Raw genomic sequence first — 27991 nt, 5'->3', positions numbered from 1 at the left:
TTTACAGAGTCTCACTCTGTCACCCAGGCTGGAGTGCGGTGGTATGATCTCGGCTCACTGCAACCTCTGCCTCCCATGTTCAAACGACTCTCCTGCCTCAGCCTCCTGAGTAGAGTAGCTGGGATTACAGGTGCACACCACTACACCCTGCTAATTTTTGTATTTTTAGTAGAGATGGGGTTTCGCCCTGTTGGACAAGCTGGTCTCGAACTCCTGACCTCAGGTGATCTGCCTGCCTTGGCCTCTCAAACTGCTGAGATTACAGGTGTGAGCAACCATGCCCGGCCAGAAGAGTTGATTTTCTGAACCTAGTGTGACAGGGGAACACTTCTTCCCCACTTCCTATGCTCTCTGAAATATGGAGGGATATCTTTCAGTGTGACATTCCTGGCCACTCTGGCTCCCCTACCCTCCTTCCCCCCAGGGAGGTAGAGCAAAGTATCTGATTGGTGAGTTTGGCGGAAAGAACTGGACATGAACATTTTACCTGGTGCAAAAGTCTTTTCTCTCTCTAGCAGGAAAACCAAATGACAACTCTGAGAAAATGATCAGGACTGAGAAGGAGAGGAGAAAACCCAAGAGGCCAGACCATTCTGTGGACACTGTCGTCTCTTCCTTCCAACCTCCCAGCCTATAAAACACCTGTGCTAAGCCCACCTGCCCAGTCCAGGCCCCATCTGTGGGTGAGGCCTGAGACTTTTCCACCTTGCCTTGGCTGAGCACCGTTATTACCACAAGACAGACCTGTGCTCCGATATGCATCTATCAGGAATAAGGCTGATGTCTTAAGCTCCCTGTCTTGTTTCTCCGTTGGTTCAGAATTCAGGGGAACATGGGGTTTAGGGACTGACTCCACCAAACAAAGCAACAGCATCTGGTGAAGAACCCTGCATTTGTTTTGATTTAATTTCACCTCATTTAGTTCCAGTTGGGTTTGCGTTGCTCATACCAAGATGGTATGTGGTATTAACTCTGAGTCAACAGCTCGGAGGAATGTCAAGAAAGAAACTGGAAATGGTTCAGAGGAGCTAAAGAGAATGATGAACGTTCTGGAAACTAGGCCATGGGAGGAATGGTAAAAAGAATGAGAAGATTTAGTTCAAAGAAGATTTGGCTCTGATGTGATGCAGTCCACATGTTTCAAGGGCAATCATGCAAAATAATACTTTAATTAGGTTATGTGACTTCCAAGAGCAGAGTTAACTTCAAGGGAAGAATATTTTGCCCATTATAGGGAAGATATTTACAACTATTAGCATTGTATAAAAATGAAATAATTTCCACCAATAGAGGGTCAACTCCCTGTCACTGGGATTATTCAAAACCCCAGTGGATGAAATGGGATGATGCTGAACAGGGTGTTCTGGTGTTGGGAAATGGTTGGGTCTGAAATAAAGTTTATCTATATGATTTTTATAAACCCTAAAGTGGCTGAATGAACTGTCTTGGCTCCTCATCCCTTTTGCCCCAATATCACAAGTGACCTAAAACAAGGAGGGCAGGCCAGGGGAGATCCCTTGCATGTGGCCAGATCCTGACTGGGGAGCCCCAGTCCCCACACAGCACTTGCTAATGGGAGGGAACATGGAAGGCTCAGAGCTCTACGTGCTCTACTAAGGAAAAGCTTGGCCCAAGAGGAACTTCTTTCTCTCTTCATCCTTCCTTGAAGGAGTCTGTGATAGCCCAAGTAAGAAGACAGAGGCCCTGATAGCAAAACTAACCCGCAGAAATGATGGCAAGAGATGCAACTCCATAAGCAAGAGAAAAGTTTCTTCTCTGCCTGCTTCTCTCCTCAGGAACAAAAGCAGAAGTTGAAAGCTAACATTTGGCCACAAGAATGTGTTGTTTGATCTATGGGATTGTTTAAAAAACAAGAAAGAGGCTAGATGCAGTGGCTTACACCCATAATCCCAGCACTTTGGGAGGCCGAGGCAGGTAGACTAGCTGAGGTCAGGAGTTCGATACCAGCCTGACCGACATGGTGAAAGCCTATCTCTACTAAAAATACAAAGTTAGCTGGGCATAGTGGTGGGTGTCTGTAAACCCAGCTACGTGGGGGGCTGAGGCAGGAAAATTGTTTGAACCCAGGAGGAAGAGGTTACAGTGAGCCGAGATCATGCCATTGCACTCCAGCCTGGGTAACAAGACCAAAACTCCTTCTCAAAAAATGATAAATAAAATAAAATAAAATATAAGAAAGAAGTCATTGCCAACTTGTTTTAAATGGGAGATTTCACACACAAGGATCCACAATTTTCAATTTGCCCTGAAATACCACAAAAGTGGCAAAGTAGCTATAATTGACTGGAAGTAGGAAGCAGCTGCCTTCTCTAGTCAGAAGTTATGTGCTCCAGTTTGTGTGGGACTTACCACCCTCCACCAAGTTCTAGACACTGAGGCCAGGTGCAATAGTTCCGGCTCACACCTGTAATCCCAGCACTTTGGGAGGCCAAGGCGGGAATATCACTTGACATCAGGGGTTCTAGCCCAGCCTAATCAACATGGTGAAACCCTGTCTCTACTAAAAAATACAAAAATTAGCTGGGTGTGGTGGCGGGCTCCTATAATCCTAGCTACTCGGGAGGCTGAGGCAAGGAGAATTGCTTGAACCTGGGAGGCAGAAATTGCAGTGAACCAAGATCGCACTACTGCACTCCAGCCTGGGCGACAGAGTGAGACTCTGTGCAAAAAAATTTTTAAAAAGACAAAAGAAAAGAAAGGGGAAAGGTTCAGAACAGGAGATAATAAATTTGTTTTAAAACATGCCAAGTTTAAAGTTTCAGGCTAAAATTCTGGAAATATGAGTCAGGAGCTCATCAGAATGTCAGGTATACAAAACCACGATTTGCCAGTCCTCTCACAGAGGAGACAATTGATACCACAGGAGCAGGTATGACTTTGCTACTGGGTAGGGAATGCAGCCAAATGAGAAGGTGAAGTAAAGACAGAGTCAGATGTTACCTTGCAGGAAGGGTAGGAAGAAGAACCTGGAAGAGTCAAAGGAAGAAGAAATGGGGGAGAAGCATGGAAATGCAATTCTTGCAAGGCTAACGAGGCCATGAAGAGAAGGAAAATATGGTCAGCGGTGCTGGAGCAGAAGTCAAGCTCTGGTGATTAGAGGACACCAGTGACCCTCAGAGAGTAGTTTCAGCAGCCTGGGGGGAGCCAGTGAATGTTCTATTTGTGCCACTTCCTGGGTAAGCAGGAGCACGCTCAGAACCAAATCAGCACAAAGCTTTGTCCAGGACAAGCCAACAATTAAGTCACTATGGAACAATGGAGCTTCCAACAGCTCAGCCTTGTCACTCTGCCCTTTTTATGCAAATGACCCCAGCAAAAAGAAGAGCAAAGGTAAGTACTTCAGTGAGTGGGCAGATTGGGACAATCTTATTGTGTCTAACTAACGACCATGAAAAGGAGAGGACATTTCACCCCCATGGCTGGTTCACTCACGGCGCATTCACTCATTAACACTGTGTTAGGCCTAACGTGCTCAGAGACTGAGAAGAGGCACATGGTCATAAAAAGAGACCTGGTTCCTGCCTTCAAGCAGCTTGCAGTATAGTTGGGATGGATTTCCATGCCATCAGAATACTCCCCAATCAAAACACTCCATCTATAATGCCTGATACAATCATTGTTCAAACTTTCACAAAATTACCTGGGTTAACCACACCTTTTTATGCTTCCCTGTAGTAGGAAAAGGTAAAACTTAAACCTGATGATAAGTGGGAACATTTGTTCATGTAAAAGGCATCTGGTAGACTGGATTATAGATTCACTGGGGACCATCCTTTCAACATCCACCATCACTTTATTGCTCGTGCTTCGCCAGCATCTATCTACAAATCTAACCAAGTCCTGTTTCATTATTTCCAACTTCCAATGATATTTCACTTGAACTACGCTTCACTGCTCTCAGACTCAGTTCTGAAGTCAAGCTTAGCATGTGGCATCTCTCAAGTCATCACCCTCTGCAAACATCCCTCGCCCTGTCTGTGGTACCCTTATTTCATCATCCCTCATGAGCATCTTCTACACCCAATCAATTGCCAAGCTCTGTGTTAGGCAGAGTCATGGGCGCATAATAGACATTCAATATTTACTTGTTGGTTGAGTGGACACATTTTATATTCTGGGTAACCTTTGTAGGCTAATACCAACTATGGATCTAACACTTCTAATGACAGTGGTTAAGAGGATGGTTTTTGGTAAGCCTTGGATCTGATCTGGGTTTAGTCCAATCTCTGCTACTTAGTAGCTCAGTGACTTTGGACACATTCCCTTGTTTACAAATGCAAATTATTAGGGTTGTGAGAATCAAATATAAAATGCATGTAAAGCTCAGAGCACAGAGATGTTATTTCTCTTAGTCTCTTAGTCCACTGTCAATGTTTATCCATCTAAATAATCTAACGTGAAATCCAAAGGAGTCCAAACCCCAAGATGATACCAATGGTATTCAACTTGAGAACCTTAGTTGGACTCTTCAATAATTGCAAGAAGGGATCTTCACTGACCTGAGACCCTTTCTTATGAGCATAAAATATTTTCACTGAATACAGGTCTTACTTCTCCTCCTAGATCCATTCTCCAATATATCCAGTTTTGAAATTTTCAATTAAAAATTATCTAATGCAGCAAGCTTTATTTAGTGCTAGCTATATTCATTGTAGCTACTTAACCAATTAGGCTGGAATACCTTCCCACTTTCCCTCGGGAAAACTACTTTTAGATTCTTAACAAGGTCCCTCTTTCTTTGTCAAGCTTTCACCAGCCCCACACACAAGACTTGTGTCTGCCTGGGATCCACTTGGGGAATTAACCTGGAGGTTTCTTATATGCCCATCACACAGCCACAGTTGGGTGTGGCCATGTCTTTCCCAGTGGTCCATGAAGCCCTGAGGTGTGTGCCCTGTACCCAGTAGATGGTGAATCAATACTCAATATTTGAGATGGTTGAGAAAGACTGGAGGGGGCAGGATTAAAGGCCAGAGGATAGAAAATTAAAGTTACCTGTGCATCTCCTGCCAAGCTTAGAGGGTAGGCTGAGAAGGACAGCGCATAACCTCAGAGGAAGGGGAAGGAACTCCAGTGAATGTGTGTCCAAGATGAAGGAAAAGTAGGAATTTTGATACCATCACTTGAGAGTAATTGTATGGTCTTAAAATTTCCTCCCCCTTTGCTTCTGGAAAATGCATGGCACATACTGGGCTCTCAGTGAATATTTATTGAATGAATACATGAATGCTTCTGTTTGTCAACCTTTTCTTTTGTTCTTTTTGTTCCTTCATGTTCTTCCTAGCTACTCAAGCTTTCCCCCTTACCACCCCAATACAGTCATTCTTCCTCTCCTTCTCTCTCTCTCTCTCTCTCATTTGCTAACTCCATCTATAGTAGTATAAGATACGTAGGGGTGTGTGTGTGTGTGTGTGTGTGTGTGTGTGTATGTGTGTATTATTTTCCATTTACAGAGGAGAAAACAGAAGTCCCAAAGTCCAAAACTGAGCACCAAAGTTTACACAGCTGTCCACACAGCTAGTAATAAAGATGCAGCAAATAAGGTCCTATTGGCCCAGAACCCTCCCACTTTTGTGTGCATTAATCCAGGGTGCACTTGGACTCCCAGCAGCCAGCACCTGCGACTCTTTCCCCAAAGGGCCAGAACCCACTTTGCCAACCAGTGTCCACATGGTGCCAGAAGTGCATGGAATTAAATCTCCCCTCCTCCCCACATCCAAGGGGGAAGAGGGGTGACGGCCCTTACCTAATGATTGACAGCTGTGAAGGCATAAAGACAACAGCTCTCCATTCCCCAATTGGCACAGCTCTGATGTGTGATCCACACTACCCCACGTCTGCCCAGGGTGATTAAGCCCAAGTGATCTTCAGAGGACTTCTCAATGTCACACCCTTGCCTGGCTTCTTCCTTTTCCCTGTCCATCTTCTCTGGAAACCCTCCTAATAAATCTTTCACACAAATCCTCACAGAAAACACTGCCTCTGGGGACCTAGCCTAAGGCAAGGTAGATGCAAGATTCAAACCCAAGCCTGTCTGTCTTCAGAGTTTTCTCCCACTAGGTTGTAGTGGGGATGTTGTTACAATCATGCCGGTCTGCTCTTTGCTCGTTTTACAGTTATACATTGAAAATATATCATACAACCCCGTCTCTACTAAAAATACAAAAATTAGCCAGTGTGATAGCACATGCCTGTAATCCCAGCTACTTGGGAGGCTGAGGCAGAAGAATCACTTGAACCCGGGAGGCAGAGGTTGCAGTGAGCTGAGACCATGCCACTGCACTCCAGCCTAGGCAACAGAGTGAGACCCCGTCTCAAAAAATAAAATAAAATAAAATAAAATAAAATAAAATAAAATAAAATGCATCACACATACATTTTAAAAATTTGAATGGCCGCTGTGGCTTCAGGCATCTAGAAGACAAACATGTATTCAAACTCCCTATGCTTGCTTACTTTTTCTTACTATATTTATATTGTCTCTAAGGCAACAAACTTTTGAATATATTAGCAAAATGAAATCAAGGGCTCAAAGGGGAGAAAAAAAGGTTACTTTTTTGACTTGTCTTTGTAATTGCCTCTCGCCTGGGTCCATAATTAAGTGCAAACTAAAAGGAGCGTTAGCTGTTTAGTGCTCTCTTTTAAGTATTTTTATTATATGAGTAATGTAATCACATTAGAGAAATTTGAAATCCAGGGGAGAAAAAAAAAACACGCAAATACTCTAATCCAACCATTAACCAACTATTTCCTTTATAAACTATTTCCTTTCATTTACACACTATTTCCAGTACACTAATCCAACCATATACAAACTATTTTCTTCCAGCTGTTATCACAGCTTTTCTCCCAGCCCAGGGATCTATGCATTTGACGTGGTTGCAGACTTGTTCCAATGCTGGGGTTTCCTGTGTGTTTTCCTTTGGCCCAGGCGGTTTTCCATTTAACACAGTTCTTGGGGCTGTCGTATTTAATGGTCGCACATTGTCATACCCAGAGGATGTACCATATATTATCACCCTTTTGGTTGCTTTTGATATTGAATATTAATCTTATTAAACAATAAGATTGTGTTGAATGTGCCATTTTGGTTTTGCTTCTACTCTTTTGTTTTCATATTTCAGATTATGTCTTTAAAATAAATTTCCAAGACTTGAATTATCAGATAAAGGAACAATATGTGTGGCTTTTGATGTACACTGCCACATTTTTTGCCAGTCCTGCCCCACCAAAACGCATAGTAATCTATGTTATCATAAGCCAATGTGAAACAAAGGTCGTTCCAAACTCAGCATGGCTTCTCATTCTTTAAAGAGTTCTGGTCTAACAAAATGAATTCATTTTAAATTTCTCGATTTCATACAAAGGTTTTGAAACCTTGTCTAGAATTATATGAGCGCATAGCATTCCTCATTAAAATGACAGAGAATTTGAAAATAACAAAGAACGTGAAAGTTCCATTTCAGTCATCCTTAAATATATGTAGTACTCATCTGAATTCTCAACTTTCATAATTGCTATGAGCATTTCATGTAGGGATTAGTCCTTAAGCTTGAGTTGCCTAATTAATTCAGTCATCCTTACTCAACAGTAAACACAGCACCTTTCAGTGGCTGATGTGGGCTCACTGAGTTGGGTGCATATTTTGTGAGCGTTAATTCATGCCTGCATCTTGAAATGCAGAGGATAAAGAATGTTGACAAAATAAACAAGCAAGAAGGAATTCCCATTTTTCTCAGCTACCATGTGGTTTGCCTGAGTTCATCCTAAGCTTTCCTAATAGAACAGGACACAGAATAGGAAAATTGAGACTCTTACAAATTTCACCGATAAGCTATTTGAGAATTCTAGTAAAAATGTGGAAAACCCAGCCAGACTCCCAGATACATGATTCCAGGTGATGTCAGACATTCTTGCAGATAAACATCCCATTGACTGAATTTTCTCCCCGTAAACTTTCAAAAATTAATTTAAATAAGCTTGTTTTCTGTGGCACATCAAACTCCCAACAAGCACCGCTTGAATTTTGTTTCAAGAAAGCATTTTGCTTTAACACAATAGCAAAGTCTGTTTCTCTGTAAATTGCCAAGCCCCAGATTTTCTCCCAACCACATCCCCATCCCATTCTTGCCTTCACCCTGAGGCCCATGGTCAGAGGGGTGATGATCTCCCACAAATGATTCCACAGTTGATTTTTTTTTTAATTTGGCAGGGCTTTCTGAGTTAGGATAACGTTGGGAAATCCTAATTACAGCCATATCCAAGCTTAAACTCCATAACCAAACAAACCAGTTTTACAACTCAAATTTAATTTGGCCTCACACTTGCGATGGGGAAACACACACACACAAACACACACACACACACAAAGAAGAGAAAACTGGCAGCTCAGCTAACAGGCAACCGAATGTTGGACACACTGCCAGCTTGGTCCAATTAAGAAATATTAGAGGTCTAATGAGGAACAGTTCAGACAGGACACAAGGTTCTTGACAGCAGCCAAGCAAACAGCAAAGTCTCCAGCCCAGGTGAGCGAATCCCTTCAATATTTCAAAACAGCAAGGGGCCAGTAGAACTTGGCTTGTAAGCTATCTTGCATACCTAGGGAAGAAGGGTCCAGGTGGAGAACCTGGCCAAACAATGATCTCAGAACAAAAGTCCATTTAAGCCTAAAAAACAACCCATGGGACATTCCTGGGTACAACAGAACACATGAAATATTGCCATTTTGCCTATTAATATTTATTCCTGGGAAATTTACAAACTCATTGTCTGGGTGTTCTTCATCCTCTCCTTCCCTCCTGCTACCAGCCCCTTCAAATGCGCCTCCTGGAAAAACCTGAACCAAAGCAATGTCATGAAAAATACTTGGGTGAGGGCTTTCATTTACTACATGCCAAGTATTTTATTTTTAAGCCAGATTTGACAAAGTCCTGCTAAGGCAAAGCAAGTTTCAGATCGTGCCCTCAGTGAAAATTGCAGCACCGTTCTGCTTACCTGTCACCAGGACTGCCTTCTGATCCACAGGTAACAACTCTTGGCCAGATAGGTAAGTATACATGAGGAAACATGACAGAGAGAAGAGGATCAAGCCCCAAAAAGGGGACAGGATGAGTAGGCAGACTGCACAGAGGCTCGCCAGGCAGACCATCCAGTTCCACAGCTGCCCCGAGCTCTTCTTGTATTTGCAATATACTGTCCCGCACAGTACTGTGGGGACAGCCAGGCAGATCCATGCTGTGTCCGAGAAGAAAGTGCTCATTCTCAGTGACTCGCTGCACCTTCAAGTGCTCAGGGCCAGTGAGTCTAGTGGGCAAAGGCTGACTGGAGGCAGCCTGAGTTATGTGAACAGAGAGTCAAGAAGGGAGGGGAGAAAGCAGCCCCAGCCCCTTTCGACTGAGCAGAGATTAAGCATAATCATATTCCCAGTGGGTAATTTAAACCAGTGTGTGCTTCAACATAAATACCGAGGCACTTCCTATTTGACCGCTCTCCCCCTCCCTGCCCCCTGCATACACAACACATGCACATACTCACCCACAAACACACACCTTCTATTTTTTTAATGACAGTCCACCTCTGGAGAGATGACTAATGGGATAATAATTGACAGAATTCGAACTGCACGGAGAGTAACAGGAAAATCCTCTAGCTCCCAGGAAAATACTGTCTTCTTCAAGAGCCTGCAGTGTGTCTGGGTGCTGAGTCCTTTTTCTGACTCAGGAGTGAGTGAGAGAGAGAGAGAGAGAGAGAGTGTGTGTGTGCATGCATATAAATTCAGGCAATCAATGAAGTTTGGAAAATAGATTCTGGAAGGGAAGGCACCTGTGATCCGGTCCATAGCTTCAGGACTCCTACAAATCCCAACTGAGGCAGGCTGAAGGGTTGGATGGAGAGGGATATGAAAGTAGAGGAAGATATTCCTTGGCAGAGGAAAGTGCTTTGGTCTTGCGTGAGGGGAAACATGCCAGGGAGAGATAATAATGACAATTAACTAATAGCAGCTAATATCTATTGGTACTTTTTTGTGACAGAGGCTGTGTATAGCTGCTTATTTGTTCATTTGCTTTATTGCAAGCCTATTCTATGCCAGCCTCCATTCACTGGCACTCGGCTCATTCTCCTTGAATACAATATCCTTATGAAGTTGGTTCTAGTATTATAGTAATTTTACAGGTGAGGAAACCAGGGCACAGAGAGGATAAGAGACTTAGTCAAGATCACACAGCAGTGCAGTCTTGCAGCCTGATCTCAGAGCTTTATGCTCCTAAGCATTCTATTCCACTGCCTGCTTTGGGCAAAAAAAAAAAAAAAAAAAAAATTAAAAATTAATACATTATGTGCTAGATTTTTCCCCCATTTCAACCTTGTAAAACGCTTTGAGGTGGATATTACTATTATGGTCAATTTACAGAGAGAAAAACTGAGGCTGGGAAAAAATAAATCCCTTACTCACAATTCACTTAAAAGCCAGCACTCTGCAGCTACAGCACCACCTAACAGTGCTGAGCCAGAGAGGGGCCACTGCACCTGGGCTCACAGCATGCCCCACGTGGGCCACATGCCCAGCTGGAGGGAGGCAAAGTTCTGATAAAGGCTGGGCTTTGGCAAAGCTAGAGAGAACCTTTCTCTATTTGAGGTCGGTTTCCCTCTATTCAAATCTAATCTGAGCTCCACCACTGATTAATTACATAGTCTTGGGTGGGTCACTTTACCTCTCTAGACCTTCATCCCTTCAGCTATAAAATCATATCATATCCTGCCTGGAACAGTAGAAGGAACCTCATAAATGCTAGTGATTCATGTTTTTTAAACAGGAGGAGAATGAAGAATAAGAGGAAGTCGTGTAAAACAAAGGGTCCAATGGAACATAGACTTGTCCCAAAACACGTGCTGGAGTTAAATGAGGGGCAGGAGGAGGAGAGGAGAGGATGCCTTTTGTGGATGATGCTGGGGAGGCAGGACTTGGGAAGGAAGGGACCCAGCAGTATACCCCTGTAAAGGGAGGCGAGCAGAGCCCACCTGGGCTCAGAGCCAACTCAAGACCCAAGGGAGAAGGGGTGGGAAGCAGTGTCTTGTGAACCATTACTGTGCTGTGGGACTGTGGGGTTGGACAACAAGGCAGTTATGAGGGTCTACGTGCAGTGATGGCAACTCTTGTCTGCCCTCCCAGCCACATGGACATTTGAGTCAGGGAGATGTTACCAGCTGCAGGCTGGGAAGCTTAGGGGCAGGGATCTAGAGTTGTCTTTGGCTAGCCCTGAACTCTCCTTCACTCCACAGACCCCAATTCCTTCCTGGGTGTCCTCTGAGCCACAGGGCACCTCTCACAATCCTTGTGGCCTCACCAGCCAAGAGCATCCTGGCAGTTAGCTCCGGTCGAAAAACAGCTTCCAGGTGAGGAGACAGGACTAGTTATGGCTCTTCGCTGAGAGTCTTGGCATTTGGTCAGTGGCTCCCACATTTGGGCTGGGACAAACACCTGTACAGGTTTCCTGCCAAGTGCATGTCCACATGAGAGGAGGCGACTTTTCTCCTGGAGGCAGCCCCTGTGACTTCCCAGACCTGCTCTGTCCTGGGGCTCCCAAGAAGAGGGCAAAATCTGTGAGCAAAAGCCACCCTCAGGCCACACAGAAGTCCCAGGAAGGATACTCCATGAGCCCTGATGGTGAAGGGGATGAACAGTATTAAGAACATGAGCTTTCAGGTCTCACAGACTTCTAAATTGAGTTCAAATCCTGGCTTAGCTGTGAATCACTGGGCAAGTTACCTGCCCTTCCTAAGCCTCAGATTCCTCTTCTGTAAAATGAGGGTAGGAGGAGTCCTGCTTCCAAGGGCTGTTTTGAAAAGTGAATGACATCATTCTTGCATTGTCCCTGGCACTGACAGGCACTCATGGATGGTAGGCACTTTTCTCATTTTTGGGGGTACCAACTGCCTCTTAGCCTTTTTCCTCTGGGCAAAGAGAGAGAGGTTTTTGCCAGCTACCTCCTCACTCATTTATTTCTTCTTTCAGTTCAGCACCCAGGTGTTTCCCTTGTCATCCTTCAGATACCTGTTTAAACGTCACCTCCTGTCACCCAATCTGAGTATCTCCTATCAGCACACCTTATTCATTGCCTTTGTTGCACTTAGCTCAAGACACAATTATATATTTACTTTGATCATTTTAAGAACCTTTTCAGTCTCCCATACTAGACCATAAACTTCATGAGGGCAGGAACCTTATCTGTTTATTGTTTTTCCTTCACTGTTCACAAAATGCCCAGTCCAGTGCCTGACACATCATGTGTACGTAATTAATATTTGTTGGATGAATATAGGAAGGAGAACATCTCTATTGAAAGCCTTCTACATGGCCAGTTCTGCACCAGCCATGAAGGAATTCAGCAGTGAATAATATAGACCCGGTTCCTGGCCTTGCAGACTTGAGGACCCAGTGCTTCCAGGAGGCCTGCTGCAGGAGCAGGAACTAGTGGAGGCGGGGTGTGCATGGTGGTGGAAAGGAAGGCTATTTACCAGTTGGGGAATATATGGAATTGTAGCATCCCCAGGTGAGAACTAGCGCAATCCTTTCTGAGCTCTGAACATCATCATCCTGACCTCAGGGTCGGTCCATCTGAGAGTTACCACTGAATGAAGATTTCTCCCAATCTATTGAGCTAAATCGCGTTCCTTGTTTGTGACCACCATTTTGTCCTGAAGCTATTCTCGAGGCCATCATGGCTTGGCCAGTGTCCCTTTTCTGGCAAGCTTGCTCTCAGCCTTCCAGGGAAAAGGAGCCAATTAGACCAACTCATTCTTGCTAATGATGCCAGTGGGTCAATGTGCCATTTCCTCCTGCCAGCAGAGGGGCCTTTTGGAAAATGCCTTCTGAAAACAAAACATCTTACCCAAAAGAAAGGATTGCCTCTCCACCAAAAAAAAAAAATGCTGCGCAAAACAATGCTGGGAAGAAAATGCTGAGAATCCTCCAATGTATGCTTTATTAGAATTGGTGGATCGTGAGTTTAGAAAAGAACTTGAGGAAGGAACTGTCCATCTGAATGGGGATTCTCTCTGTAACATCCCCACCAAGTGGTCATCTTGTCTATTGCCAGAACATCTCTGAGGACAGGCACTTCACTGCCTCTGAAAGCTGAGTTTCCCATTCAAGACGATGGCTCGGGATATTAGAACCTTCTCCTCTAGGCCAAATTCATCTTGACATTTGTCTCCCCTCTCCACGTGGAGTCAGAGGATGTCTTGTTCTATTTCTTTCAAATATTTGAAAGATATTTCAGAGCTCAAACATTTTTAAAATCACGTTGTTACAATAACTGAAGAACATTTTGCTATGATGAGGGTAACATAATGATGGTATGATTTGCTAAGCAGAGAATGACTGTGTGTTGACGTCATAGTGACCCAAAGTTCAGGATATGGACCGGGTGGTACAAGCCATAACAGATCATCTCAGGGACATCACAGAGATCTTGTTGGTAATACGGGTTTTTTGTTTGTTTGTTTGTTTGTTTGTTTCTTGCTTTTTGAGCATTAGGGTAATAACTAAAGTTTTAAGTGTTTGTGATTGTACAAATATCATGTATTACATATCTATCTATTTCATACAGTGGGCAGGGGTGAGGAGACTGGGAGAAGATGGCCAGAAGTTGGGGCTGGACCATGCCTTTTTTCTGTCTTTGAAATAATATGTGGTAAAGATGTCTAAACTCCTCAATTATAAATTCCAAGTAAGTCAGATCCCATTTTTTATAGGGTTTCAGGGATCTGCAGCCACTTCTCAGAATAGCATCCAATTTCTTACATCTCCCCTGAAAGATTAGGCCCAGAACTGGGCACAACAATTTCAGTACAGTGCAAAGAACATAGACTAGAATAAGATTATCACCTCCCCTGTCCTTGAAGCTGTATTTTTGCTTATGTGTCCAAAGACTTATTTGCTCTTTTAACAAAAGTGCCCTATTCTTGACTACCACGGTGTTTGTCATCAAACAAAATTCCCGTTTTTATAGTTTCTGTGTCACTTTTAACTTTTTTAGTAAAATATCATACTCATGTGGAGAAATTATCCAAAATGTAAATAAACATCCATTCATCCATAGTGATATAAATTATCAGTTAAGTGGATGAGAAGAGACAAATCTCACATGCTGAAGAATTATAAATAATGGACATAAATACTCCTTGCCTCAAGGACTCGGAGTGTAACTCTCCATTAAGTGTGAGCTACACAGGGTAACTTTCTTCCAGAGTGCAGTATGAAAACAGAGAAACAGAGCAACTTTACCATGAAGAAACCTGACAAACACTACCTCAGCCAGCTAGTGAAGGTCAGCACCAACAATGGTAAATCATGTTGATAGTACGATGTGATAAAAAAAAAAAAAAAAAAATGGCAACTGTATCATTGCAGAACATTCTGCAAAATACCCAACAAGTATTGGGTCAAGGTCATCAAAAAATAAGGACGTTCTGAGAAACAGTCTCAGCCAAAAGGAGCCCAAGGAGACGTGACCGATTAAATGTAATGTGGAAACCTGAGACAGAAAAGAGACATCAGGTAAAAACCAAGGAAATCTGAATACAGTATAGACTTTAGTTAATAATAATGTATCAGTATTGGTTCATGAATTGTGACAAATGCCTCAGTGTGAGGTAAGATGGAAATTAGCATCAGAACTTGGTATGTAACCAGGGCTTTTGCAGAGTGGTGTGTGTGTGTGTGTGTGTGTGTGTGTCTGTCTAGGGTCATGTATATGTGTGTATAACTGTGTGTGAGTGCTTGTGTACAGGTGTATAGGTGTGTAGGTGTACCTGAATGTGTCTGTGTGTGAGTGTATGTATGTATATATGTATGTAGGTATGTGGGTATTCGTGTGTGTGTACATGCGTACATGTATGTTTATGTACTCATGTGTGTAGAGGTGTTTGTGTCTGTGGTTATATGTGCAGCGTGTGGGGAGGATGTAGGGAGTGTGTGAGGGTGTCTCCATTCATATGTGTGTATATGTGTGTGTACACATGCATGTGTAGATATGTGTAAGGATGTTGTACATGTGCACACATGCATAGGTGTGTGAACGTGCATGTACACAGGCATATCTACATATTCGTGTGTGTCTTTGAGTGAATATTTGTGTATGTATGTGCATGTGTGTATGTATATGTAGATGTGTCTATCTCTGTATCTGTGTCAGTATATGTATATGTGTGCATATGTATACATATGCAGATGTGTATATCTCTGTGTGTAGGTGTATGTGTATATGTGTATATACATGTATATGTGTACATGTATCTCTCTGTATCTGTGTGTAGTTATATGTGTGTATGTGCATGTGTGTGTGTATATATATAGAGAGAGAGAGATGGGTACATCTCTGTATCTGTGTGTAGGTAATGTGTGTATGTGCATGTGTGTGTATATATAGACGTGTATATCTCCGTATCTGTGTGTAGGTATATGTGTGCATGTGCATGTGTGTATATATATAGATGTGTATATCTCCATATCTGTGTGTAGGTATATGTGTGCATGTGCATGTGTATATACATACATGTGAATGTATATATATATATAGTATCTGTGTGTAGGTATATGTGTGCATGTGCATGTGTGTATATATATAGATGTGTATATCTCCATATCTGTGTGTAGGTATATGTGTGCATGTGCATGTGTATATACATACATGTGAATGTATATATATATATAGTATCTATGTGTAGGTATATATGTGTGCATGCATGTGTGTATATACATAAACGTGTATCTCTCTGTATCTGTCTGTAGGTATGTGTGTGCATATGTGTATATATTTAGCTGTGTACATGTATCTCTTTGTATCTGTGGGTAGGTATATGTGTATATGTGCATGTGTGTATATACGTAGATGTGTATGTGTATCTCTCTCTGTGTGTAGGTAGGTATGTGTGTGCTTGTGTGTATATATGTAGAGGTATACATGTATCTCTGTATCTGTGTAGGTACATGTGTGTGTTTGCATGTGTGTATATATGTAGACGTATATGTGTGTCTCTCTGTATCTGTGTGTAGGTGTCTGTGTGTGCACGTGTATATGTGTTTGGATGTGTTTGTGCACGTGCACTGCCAGTGAGTCAACCAGTCAGTCCACTCCCAACAAGGAGGTCTGCTTACAGCTGCTGGACCAGAGGAAGGCTGTTGAAGATGGGTGTGGGTTCCTTCCTTGCTCCACTACAGCTCTCAAGCCCAGCTGCTAAGCATCTCCTTGGGCTCTGCAGTCTGTAAACTGGGGATAATATTAATAGTCTCTCCCCCACTGTGTTCTTAGGAAAGTCATGTGAGATAAATGCTGGTCAAATGTCAAGTACAGTGTCTGGTCTAGATTTCTCATTCAGTAACACTTGACTTCAGGAATCTCCTCCTGACTGATGGGTCAGAAATTACCCTGACTTGCATGTTCTTTACTTCTTCTGTGACTTTCTATTTGTGGAGACCACTCCCAAGCCAACTTTGCCTTTATCTGCCACTTATAACTATAAATCCAAGAATGAAGCAATAAGGGTAGGGAGAGGCAATCCACTGAAATTAAACAATAGATTACCTGATGATTAGCTTTTATTCCACTCCCTGATTCATCAATTATTTGCTAAATGTTTATTCCAGACCAATAATTAGAGATACAGACCCCTCCTTGCCCTTGAGGCTTGGGTGTGCGTGAGGAGTAAGGCACGCTCCTGCGTGCCTTGCGTTCCATACACAGTGAATCAGTGAATTCTGTTAGGAAAAGACAGATTGAAAGATCCCTGAGCTCTGTTTTGATTTTTTCTCTTGGATACTGACAAGGATTCTCTGTCTATACAACTTTAATTATCCTAAATACATTAAGAGATCAACATGTATAAAAATGTTTCTCCCCATGTGTCCCAGTATTTCTCTCTCTCTCTGTCTCTCTCTCTCTGTTTTTTTCTCTCTCGTTCACTCTTTCTCTCTCTCTCTCTCTCCCTCTCTTCTTATTCTCCCTCCTAAATGTCTTGAATTTTACATCCACCATGTCCCCTTGCTTTCCTCACTCTTGGAAAGGAACAGAGTGTGAGAATTCTACCCTGAACAGGGGGAGGTGATAGAATGGATGCCCCTCTATCACTAGGCTGAATGTTTTTTCAGCCCCTTCCAACAGCAGAGAGAAGGCTTTGCATCCCCTTCCATGTTGGTCAGCCAAGCCAGAGCAACCCTCTGTCAGCGCAGTGATGATACAGTGTGACCTCCTGAAGTGGTTCTTAGATGGCGTCTGGAGAGAGTGCCCACTTTCCCTGGTCCATAGTGAGATGCTGACCACCAGAAAGGACAACATATTGAATTTCCATAAGATCTAATTCACCTCATTGAAGGGACTGTCTTCAGAGATGATAGCCTTCCTCCTCTTTCAGGCATTAAAATAACTTTTTGTATATAAGACCACTGAGGTAGGTGATCACGCTTAGTGGTTGTTGCTGTTTGATGTCGTTACTTGGCAAAAGTAAAAGTTGGCAAGCCTACATGACTTCCACAATTTTGGTGAGAAATCTTAACCAGCATTCAAAGTTCAAAGATATGAGAGCCCCACTGACATACAACATGGTGGCTTTGAGTTAGACCGACCTGGGTTAGAATTCCAGCTCTGCTACTTAATTGACAATGAGACCTGCTCTCTCTGCTCTGAGCCACTACCTGCTCACCAATACTGCAGATAATAATACGTAACTTCTATTGGTTATAAGGACAGTCTATGTAGATGGTCTGGCATGGCACAGTTTTTCATGGTAGCCATTATCACAAGAGTTTTCTTGGTCCCAACAAAAATTCCTGCAGTCTAATTCTTTCTGGCTTCTGTCCTTTCTTCTTGGGTCCTACAATCTGAGAAATAGAAGCTGAAGGCAACTAATATACAACTTTGGCACGAATAGTCATGGCCAAGTTTCACAGAAGGAAACACACTTGTATCTGTGTCTCCAGAAGGGACATTAAACCTAGGTTGAGACTATTATAAAGAAGATACTTAAATATTTGGGAGCACAGCTGAATACCAAAAGTAAATTACATCATAAGCCAGATGTTCCAGGAACTTCATTTCTTTTTTTTTTTTTTTTTTTGCCTGAAGGAAAAGTTTTAGTTCATAAAGGAAACGATGAGCAGAAATTGCTATCACAAAATAGCAATTTATGGTTCATGGTTATTTAAAATGAGCCCATTTGAAAATAATCAAAGATGTTCACAATGATTTATAAAGAGAGTTGTTCATTTCAGTGTTATTTATCATATGCAAAATGTAGAAACATCCTAAACGGCTTACCATAAAGTATTTATTATATAAATTATGGTACTTTAGTTTGATGGACTGCTATACAGCCATTAAAAATTGTGTTGTTGAGAAATATTTAATGATTTGAGATAATGATTGCAATATTTTCTAAGCAAGGAGAGCAGGTTACAAAGTAGAATGTATAGTATGATCATATCGTATGCCATTACAACACTGATACTAGCTGAACGCTTCTAAACTTTAGGATCCGGATAAGATTGGCTCAAATGCCCAATTCTATGGTCTTGGGAAGCCTTGCCAAGTCTTCTTCAGTTTCCTAGGGAACTACCTTCTCACAGGTCCTTCTGCCTCTTGTCAGCCACTGCTTTGCTATGTCATTCTGACTTCAGTGTGAAACTCAACCTCTCTTATCTGCTTGCAAAACAAAATTTATAGCAGTAAAGCTATTTTTGGTGGCATTGATGTTGGGGTAGGAAAGATGGATGGGATAGAAGTATTCACACTCTGTAGTGGTATGAGTAGTGGCCCCTCAAAAGATATGTCCATATTCTAACTCCAGGAACCTGTGAATATGATCCTTGGAGAAAGAGGGTCTTTACAGATGTAACAAAGTAAAGGATGTGGAGATGAGATCATCTTGGATTAGCATAGGCTCTAAATCCAGTGACACATATCTTTATAAGAGAAGAGAAGACAACAGAGGTAGACACAGGACAAAGGCCACGTGAAGACAGGGCAGAGATTACAGCTACAGTGCCACAGCCCAGGGGATGCCTGGAGCCACCAAAAGCTGAAAGAGGCAGTGAGTAGCCTCCCTTGGAGCCTCTAGAGAGACTATGGCCCCACCAACACGTAGGTTTTAGAAGTCTGTCCTCCAGAACTGTGAGCAAATAGATTTAGATTTCTTTTATTTAAGCCAGGGGTCCCCATCCTCTGGGCCATAGACTGGTACCAGTCCGTGGCCTGTTAGAACCAACCTGAACAGCAGGAGGTGAGCAGTGGGCAAGCTAGTGAAGCTATATCTGTACACACAGACTCTCCCCATTGTTCACATTACCTCTTGAGCTCTGTGTCCTGTCAGATCAGCTGTGGCATTAGATTCTTACAGAAGCACAAACCCTACTGTGAACTGCACATGTGAGGGATCTAGGTTGTGTGCTCCTTATGAGAATCTAACACCTGGTGATCTGTCACTGTCTCCCATACCCCCAGATGGGACTGTCTAGTTGTAGGAAAACAAGCTCAGGGCTCCCACTGACTCTACATTACGGTGAGTTGTATAATTATTTCATTATATATTACAATGTAATAGTAATAGAAATAAAGTGCACAATAAATGTAATGTACTTGAATCATCCCAAAACCATCCCCCCCTACCCCCACAAAGACCTGTGGAAAAATTGTCTTCCATGAAACCAGTTGCTGGTACCAATAAATGTGGGCTGCTGATTCAAGCCACCAAGGTCATGGTCATCCATTAAGGCAGACCTAGGAAACTACCACAATCACCAAAGGAAATACAACGGTGATGATAACTCTACTTACTAAAGGATGCTTTGTCTCCTCTCACCACCACCAGGGAGTTTCACTCACCTCCTAGACACTTCCTTGAGCTTCTCTTAATTTTCTCACTCTCTCTTTAACCTCCTCCTCTTCCTCCCACCCATATTGTTCCACGGACTCAACTTCTCCCTGTTTCCTACAGGGTTGTCATCTCACTTGTGATCTCACAGCCCACTCTAACTCCTACTCCCAAAGTTACATGTGCTAAATTTACTTTATTCATAGCCTTCCCTGTCTCAGTGAGGGCAACTTCGTCCTTTCAGCAGCACAGCGTGCAAGCACTGGCCTCCCCTTGACTCTGTTCTTGGAATCAATCCACATCCAATGCACCAAGAAACCTTGCTGGCTCTACCTTCAGAATGTATCTGCTACCTGACCACTTCTGACTCCCTCCGCTGCTGCTAACCTAGTCCTAGGCATCATCACCCGCTGCCAGCATTGCAGCTGCCTCCAATAGATCCCTCTGGTTCCACGCTTGTCTCCCAACAGTCCGTTTTCAACCCAGCACCAGAAAAAAATTCCTTTCATAACTTTAGTCTGATCTTATCACTCATCTACTGAAAACCTGGCAAAGGCTCCCTTCTTACCTAGAGAAAAGCCAAAATCCTTAAATGGCTACAAGGATGATCTGGCCCTTGTAGTTCTTAGACCACAGCTGACTTCTACCCCCTCATTCACTCCATTCTAGTCCCAAGGACCTACTTACTTCTTATCAAACACATGGGACACCCTCCTTGATCTAGCAGTTTCCTCTGCCTAGAATGTTCTTGTCCAGTTGCCTAATTCTCTCAACTCCTGTGATTCCTTTCTCATCTGTCTCTGGCTCAATGCAACTGGCCACCTCAACATGCTCTGAATGTTCCCATGGAAATGATCTAAATAATACAACCATGGCAATGACAACAAACAGCAAACTTCCTGCTCTATCTGTCTGCTGACAATGGCCTGAATGTTTGTATCACCTCAAACCCCAAGTTCATATGCTGAAATCCTAACCCCCAATGTGATGGTATTTGGAGGTAGAGCCTTTTGGAGGTAATTAGGCTATGGCAGTAGAGCCCTCATGAATGGGATTAGTGCCCTTACAACCTGGAGAGCTCTCTTGACCTCTTTTGGCCCTGGGAGGATAAAGGAAGCCAGCAACCTGCAGAGCCAGCAATTCTGCAGCCTCACCAGAACCCAATCATGCTGGCACCCTGATCTCAGACTTCCCTCCTCCAGAACTGTGAAAAAAAATTCTGTTGTTGATAAGCCTCCTGTTGCTGATAAGCCACCTCTAGTACTTTGGAATAGCAGCCCAAACTGAACAAAACACTGTCTATCTGTCAAAAACAAAATAAAACAAAATGGTTGTCATGAGTATACTGTTAACGTGTTTATTTGAACTGAAATATGAAGTCAATTATTTTTTCTAACAGCTGATCGTTAAATATAATGTGGCCATAAAACTCAAAAATAATTTAACTTCTTTGATTTAGCTGTTTGACTTGACAGTGTGAAATGGCTTTGCCAATTACATGATGGATATATTCCAGAAGTTGAATGAGTTAGATCTTCAGTTACAAAGTTGTCCTAAAATATATTTAACAAACAAAAGATAAAAGCATTTTATCAAAAATATTTCATTCACGATATTGTATTATATTGAGATTAACATTAACGTTGTTGTGATGTACCCAACTCTGAGTATACTTAGGTAAACGTAATGCCTCGGAGAAAAAAAAAAATAGTATAATTAGTATTCATTTAATATGGGTTTAAACCCACTTTGGTATAATTTCTGGACACTGAAGATTGAATAATAAATTATTTTGCCAGTAATTTTGTTTTCAATTCTCAGCTTCCAGCAAAAGTGAAGAAGAACCTACCCTAGTTGTCAGTTGATCTTAAAATGTAATTTGGGGCGTATAATTCAAAAGGAGGTTTAAAAATTGAGTGTCCCATCTATTCCTAACTCGTTGAGAATTTTATCATAACAGGATGTTGAATTTTGTCAGATGTTCTCCATCTACGGATATGATCATATGATTAAGCTTATTTAATATGCTAGTATTGAGAAATATATTGATGGATTTTTAAACTGAGTAAACTTGCTCTTCAAATCTAGTTCCATCCTCATCTACTCACTTCTGTGAATGAAAATTCTCAGTGATACACTTATAAAAATTTTTCAAATAGCCGGGCAAGGTGGCTCAAGCCTGTAATCCCAGCACTTTGGGAGGCCGAGACAGGTGGATCACGAGGTCAGGAGATCGAGACCATCCTGGCGAACACGGTGAAACCCCGTCTCTACTAAAAAATACAAAAAAACTAGCCGGGCAAGGTGGTGGGCACCTGTAGTCCCAGCTACTCGGGAGGCTGAGGCAGGAGAATGGCGTAAACCCGGGAGGCGGAGCTTGCAGTGAGCTGAGATCGCGCCACTGCACCCCAGCCTGGGCAACAGAGAGACTCCGTCTCAAAAAAAAAATTTTTTTAAATAGCAATATAATTCATGCTGAAACCTGTATTTTTCTATTAATAAGTAGCATTCATATTAAGATACCTGAAAAATTGGAAAAAAAGCCACATCCATCGAATTAATACTTTATTTTTTATATTTAATAATTTAAAATTTTTATAATAATATTTTGTTATCTATGACTAATAATTGAAAAGTTAACTCAATCCAGAAGATAGTTGATACAGAAGTCTATGGTAACTTTGTTACCATATATATGTAATATATATATGTTTAGCTTTTATCTTCATATGCATATTCATATATATGTATTCCATATATGTTTATATTTATATATATGAATGTACATTCATTACAGAGAAATGGGAGGAGAAATCAATAAGAAACATTTAAGTATAAAATATATTATAGTGAATAAAATTCTGTGAAGGAAGTAAAATAGAACTGCAGATACAAGAAGAAAAAAATACGTAAAATTTCCAACTGCTAACAAGAGAACATGTTTATGTGTTTTGAAAATGTTGTAACATGTTGGAAGTATTGAACTGCCAAGATATTTTGATTGCATTGGATATATTTAAAAGAATCATATCATAGTTTAACTCAAAATGTCAATATAATAAATGTTAGGTATCTACTATTTACAACCATTTAGACATAAGACAAAAATTTTAGGTATCCACTTTAAAATGTGCTAGGAAGAGAATAATTTAAATAAAAAAAATCCTTTAGGAGCAATAAGCAAAAGTGTCTGAAGACCTCTGATTTCAAATACCTTATGGCAAGACATCCCCTTTATTAGTGAGAAATTCAACACAATTCTTTTTTAAGTAAGCAGCTAGAGTTTTCCTGGCCAACAGTGGGCTGGCCCAGCATTCAAGTTCCCTTCCAGGGAGATTACAGGGAATATCGAACTTACCCCATGTGCCAACTAAATGTGGTAATGGCCATGTCAGCTGGGTTCTCCCAATTTCCTTCTGGATTAGGTCCCTATTTACCTGCCCCATCTCCTCTGTTGCTCCAAGTCACACTCCTCTGTGCCCCAACTTCATAGAAACACTCATGGGTCCCCGACACCCCAGCTCCATCGTGCTTTATGGCCCACTGCTCCCTCTACCTTTCCTGTCTTCCGCTACTGCCCCTTGTCCTCCAAGACTCAACTGAGGTACCACCTCCAAAAGCAAGCCTTCTATGGTCCCTCCACAGTCTCCAGGTTGGAATAGGGGTCCCGTTTTAGTTCCCATAGTCTCCTGGATTCTCTCCATCGTGGCACACTAAACTTATGGGGTTGCAATTCCAAAAATGTAATGGGAAAGCAGCTCACCCGGGACGTCTGTTAGGAATGCTCATTCCTGGCCTCACTGCAGGAAAGTCTATTTGAACATTTGGGGAGTGGAGTCCAGGAAGCTGCACATTCAACACACGTACCAGGTGATCTGTTGCAAATGGTGTAACGAACACATTTTGAGAAATTCTGTTATCGTGCAATTGCTCACTTACTTGACTGAGCCACACTAGCCTCTGAAGTTTCTGAAGGCAGAGAATGTTTTATTCACCATCATCTCTGCCTGTAGTGGCTAGAACACTGCCTGGCATGTAAATGACACTCCATAAATATTTGTTGAATGCAGGAACAGGTGAATTAATTCATTAGCCAATACTCCCATTTTCACCATCTCCTATATCAAGTCTCACATTAACCTGTGTCAGCTAAGTCATCACATTCCTTGGTTGGATTTGATCTTTATACCCATTTGGTGGTGTTACTTGGGTTTTCTCATATTAATCAAAAGTTACATTTATCTCTGATAATATAAAATATTAATAATTCTAACTTCATCAGCAATTATTTTTAGTTGGCACACACTTTCAAGGTTCAGAGTCTTGGTGTGCCATAAAGAGTTTAGAGTTCTTGCCCTAAATAGCCTGCTGCAGCTTATAAACTCCACTTCTCCGCCATAGTCCCTCAGTCCAAGAATAAGAGCAATGCAACCCCTTTAACCTCCCTCAGTCCATGAATAAGAGCAATGCAACCCCTTTAACCTTATTGTGGCAGGGGGAGGCACAGTCTATGATCCTAATTATACAATAAACTGACGGACATTTGTATGGAATCAAAAGAATATTTAACGAGTCTATGTCGGGTGCCATGCACCAAGCCTTAGCATCCACAGAAGCCATTCTGGAACAACTTCCTTCCCCTCCTCAGCTCATTCCTCCCCTGTATCTCCCCTGGCTGCGGCATCCTGGTTGTCGTCAACCATTCCACAGTGATAGGCAGGAAACCTTTCTGCTGGTATTTTTTTTTCTCTCTCTCTCCTTCCACATCCGCAAGGCCCTGTGGTCCATGCTGTGCTTGGTCCCCATGTCCTCCCCTTCATTGCCCCATTTCTTGTCCTGCTCTCTTACCCAAGGCTTGCTCTTAGCATCATCTCATCCCACAGGCCATTGGGGAGTAGTGCAGGGAAGAGGTGGTTCTGGACCCTGGGAAAAGATAGAGGGAGTGAGAAGGCAGCACTGAGGTCTGTCCTCAGGATGATTCCCTGAGAGATTCTCAAACCTTGTAGACTGTCCAGATTAACACGCTGACCCTCTGGGGTGTCACTCTAGTCAGGAGGCCATCAGGAAAATGGAAAGGGCAGAAGGAATGGAAAGAGGGAGCGGGTCCAAGAGATTTTGCAAAGGGAAATTAAACCCACCTGGGAATGAAGGGAAAGAGAGGGCATGTCAAAATGGTACCACCATTTCCTAGTGTTCCCAGAGATAAGGAATTCACTTTTGGACATTAGGACAAGATAAATTGGGCCATCCCCATTAAAAACATTCCAGCGTCAAGTGTACATTTATTGCAGAGTCGTCAGCCCAAGATTCAGAGTTGAAACCAAGAGAACTGAAGTGAAATGATGTAGCTGTTAAAAGAAAGGTTGAAGGCTGAATCTTGGGTTTTACCCAGTTGGGAGCTAGGAAGAAAATACAAAGGGGTCAATAAAAAGAAAACAGAGAAGGAGGGAGAGGAAAATGAAGTAGGAGTGAGAGGAGGAGACGGCCAGCCGAGAGTAAGTGGGAGAGTGTTAGTTAAAGGAGAAAGAATCCCAGCACTTGGGGAGGCCAAGGCAGGCAGATCACTTGAGGTCAGGAGTTTGAGACCACCCTGGCCAACATGGTGAAACCCTGTCTCTACTAAAAATACAAACAATTAGCCAGATGTGGTGGTGTGCACCTGTAGTCCCAGCTATTCAGGAAGCTGAGGAAGGAGAATTGCTTGAACCTGGGAGGTGGAGGCTGCAGTGAGCTGAGATCGTGCCTCTGCACTCCAGCCTGGGTGACAGAGTGAGACTCCATCTCAAGAACAAAATAAAATAACTAAAGGGGAAAAAGTCTACAGGAAAAGGGGAGAAGAAATACTGTTAGCGACAGAAAAATTCAAACACATGACAGATAGCAAAGGTGTTTTGCAAAAAGGAAATTCTACAGAAATGGTAAATTTTAATTTGTCTTACACAACTGAATCCCTAATGAAACATCTGTGCTAGAATTGCATTTAGTATCAGATAATGAACCCAGAGCATCCACAGTACTGCTTTTAGTTTTGTAGGTGCATCTGAATAACATATAAGTTGCTTTCCAAGAAACACCATCTGAACGTTCCTTACAAACAAGGACGAGAAATAAAGGGAACCTCATCTCCATACCACGCACCGCCTATTAATATTATGTTACACTACCATGGTCTCTGGGGGAGCAAAAACATTTGGGTGTGCTGTGGGTTAGGTAAACACCCACTAAATATTGATGAATGCATAATTAGAATGACTAAAATAATTCTGGCATAAAATTACCCTAGCAGTCAGGGGGGAGACAAAATGAAGTAATTTGATCGTGAAAATTAATACAAGTCGACTCTCAGTTTTCAATGCAGCTAATTGAAAACCACTTATTATTCAAACCTCATTTTCCCTCCTGGTTTGTACTCTTTTTTGCGTTGCCCTGAGAGAAATGAAGGCAAGAGGAGGGTCCTAGGGGAGCAAAGCTGTCACATTGAGATAGTGAAACAAGAGACTAATGTTTATTTTTCTAATGCAGTGGTTCCTCATCTTTTAGTCACATTGATGTTGCCCCCTATGACACACATCCATGGATATGTCCAAGGGGATAGACCATCTTCTCCCATTCAAACAGCATTGAAATTAGAATGAGACTGATGTTATTGTAGGTGTAATCTTTTTTGTGATAGCTTTATTAATATATAATTCACATATCATAGAGTTTACCAATTTAAAGTGTACAAATCAGTCCAGGTGCAGTGGTTCACGCCTGTAATCCCAGCACTTTGGGAGGCCAAGTCGGGCGGGTCACCTAAGGTTAGGAGGTCGCAACAAGCCTGACCAACATGGTGAAACCTTGTCTCTACTAAAAATACAAAAATTAGCCAGGCATGGTGGTGGGTGCCTGTAATCCCAGCTACTTGGGAGGCTGAAGCAGGAGAATCGCTTGAGCCTGGAAGCGAAGGTTGCAGTGAGCTGAGATGGTGCCACTGCACTCCAGCCTGGGTGACAAGAGCAAGACTCTATCCCAAAAAAAAAAAAAAAAAAGAGTATACAAATTGGTGGTTTTTCGGACTTGTGCAACCATCATTATGTTTCACCTTAAAAAGTAAACCATTAGCAGTCACTCGCCATTTCACCCCAAACCCCCTAGTTTTCAGCAGCCACCAGCTTTCTGTCTCTGTGGGTTAGCCTTTTCTGGACATTGCCTACAAGTAAAATCACACAATACCTGGCCTTTTATGAGTTGTTTCTGCAACTGGCTAAGGAAAACATGAGTGGAATGTTTTCATGGTTCATCCATGTTGTAGCATACGTCAGGATTTCATTGCCTTTTCTGGCTAAATCATATTCTATTGCATGAACGTGTCACATTTTATTTATCCATTCAACAGTTGATGGATATTTGGGTTGTTTCCACTTTGGGACTATTATGAATAATGTTGCTTTGAACATTCCTGTACAAGTTTTGCACATGTAATCTTGAACGTGAGCTATAACAAGAGCACGTAACATTGTCCAATAAGTGTCTGTAGGAAATATAGGCACCGTCTCATTTTATCAGCTCAGTACTCCAACATGCAGAGCCAGGATTCAAATCTCCATCACATTGACTCTAAAGTCTATGCTTCTAGTCTCCTTGTTTTATTTCCTCTAAATCTAAAGATTAGAAAAGGGAAGTCATTCATCATTTCAAGTGAATTGTTATCCTATAAGTAAGGCATTAGTTAGGACATTAGTTATTCCAATGGTGCCCCATTTCTTTTCCCCTACACTTATCTGTGCATGCCTGCTGGACTTCCAAATGTTAGAACCTGCATAGTTTTACATTGCTTTGTTATGGAGAAACTAGAAGTGATGGGGAAGAAATCCACCCCATGCACACTTTCAACCAGTAAGCAATAAGTGTTAGTGAATAAATAGTGAACAACTTCAGCCAGCAGGTAGAATAACACTGAGAAAGGTGTTGACTGCATTTCAGAGTTTCTCCAGAAGGATTCAGTTTATGGAAGGATTTTTTTTTTTTTTTTTTTGGAAGGAGGGTGTCGCTGTGTCGCGCTGGCTGGAGTGCAGTGCAGTGGTGCAATCTCAGCTCACTGCAACCTCCGCCTCCTGGG

At 42.3% G+C, this 27991-nt stretch overlaps 1 protein-coding gene across 1 annotated transcript in view; it reads right to left on the bottom strand.

The window, feature by feature from the left end:
* HSD17B2 (hydroxysteroid (17-beta) dehydrogenase 2) overlaps positions 1 to 9476 on the bottom strand; it is a 63978-nt gene extending 54502 nt beyond the window's left edge. Inside the window, exon 1 of the mRNA XM_011942164.1 lies at positions 9019 to 9476. Coding sequence (XP_011797554.1) covers positions 9019 to 9283 — 265 coding nt within the window. The 5' untranslated portion in view covers positions 9284 to 9476. The remainder of the gene's footprint in view (positions 1 to 9018) is intronic.
* Positions 9477 to 27991: the final 18515 nt, after the last annotated feature.

This window comes from Colobus angolensis, unplaced genomic scaffold (assembly GCF_000951035.1).
Source record: "Colobus angolensis palliatus isolate OR3802 unplaced genomic scaffold, Cang.pa_1.0 Scaffold207, whole genome shotgun sequence".
Lineage (NCBI taxonomy): Eukaryota > Metazoa > Chordata > Mammalia > Primates > Cercopithecidae > Colobus > Colobus angolensis.
Note: the sequence above shows the minus strand (reverse complement) of the source record. Positions and strands in the feature narration are given on the sequence as shown.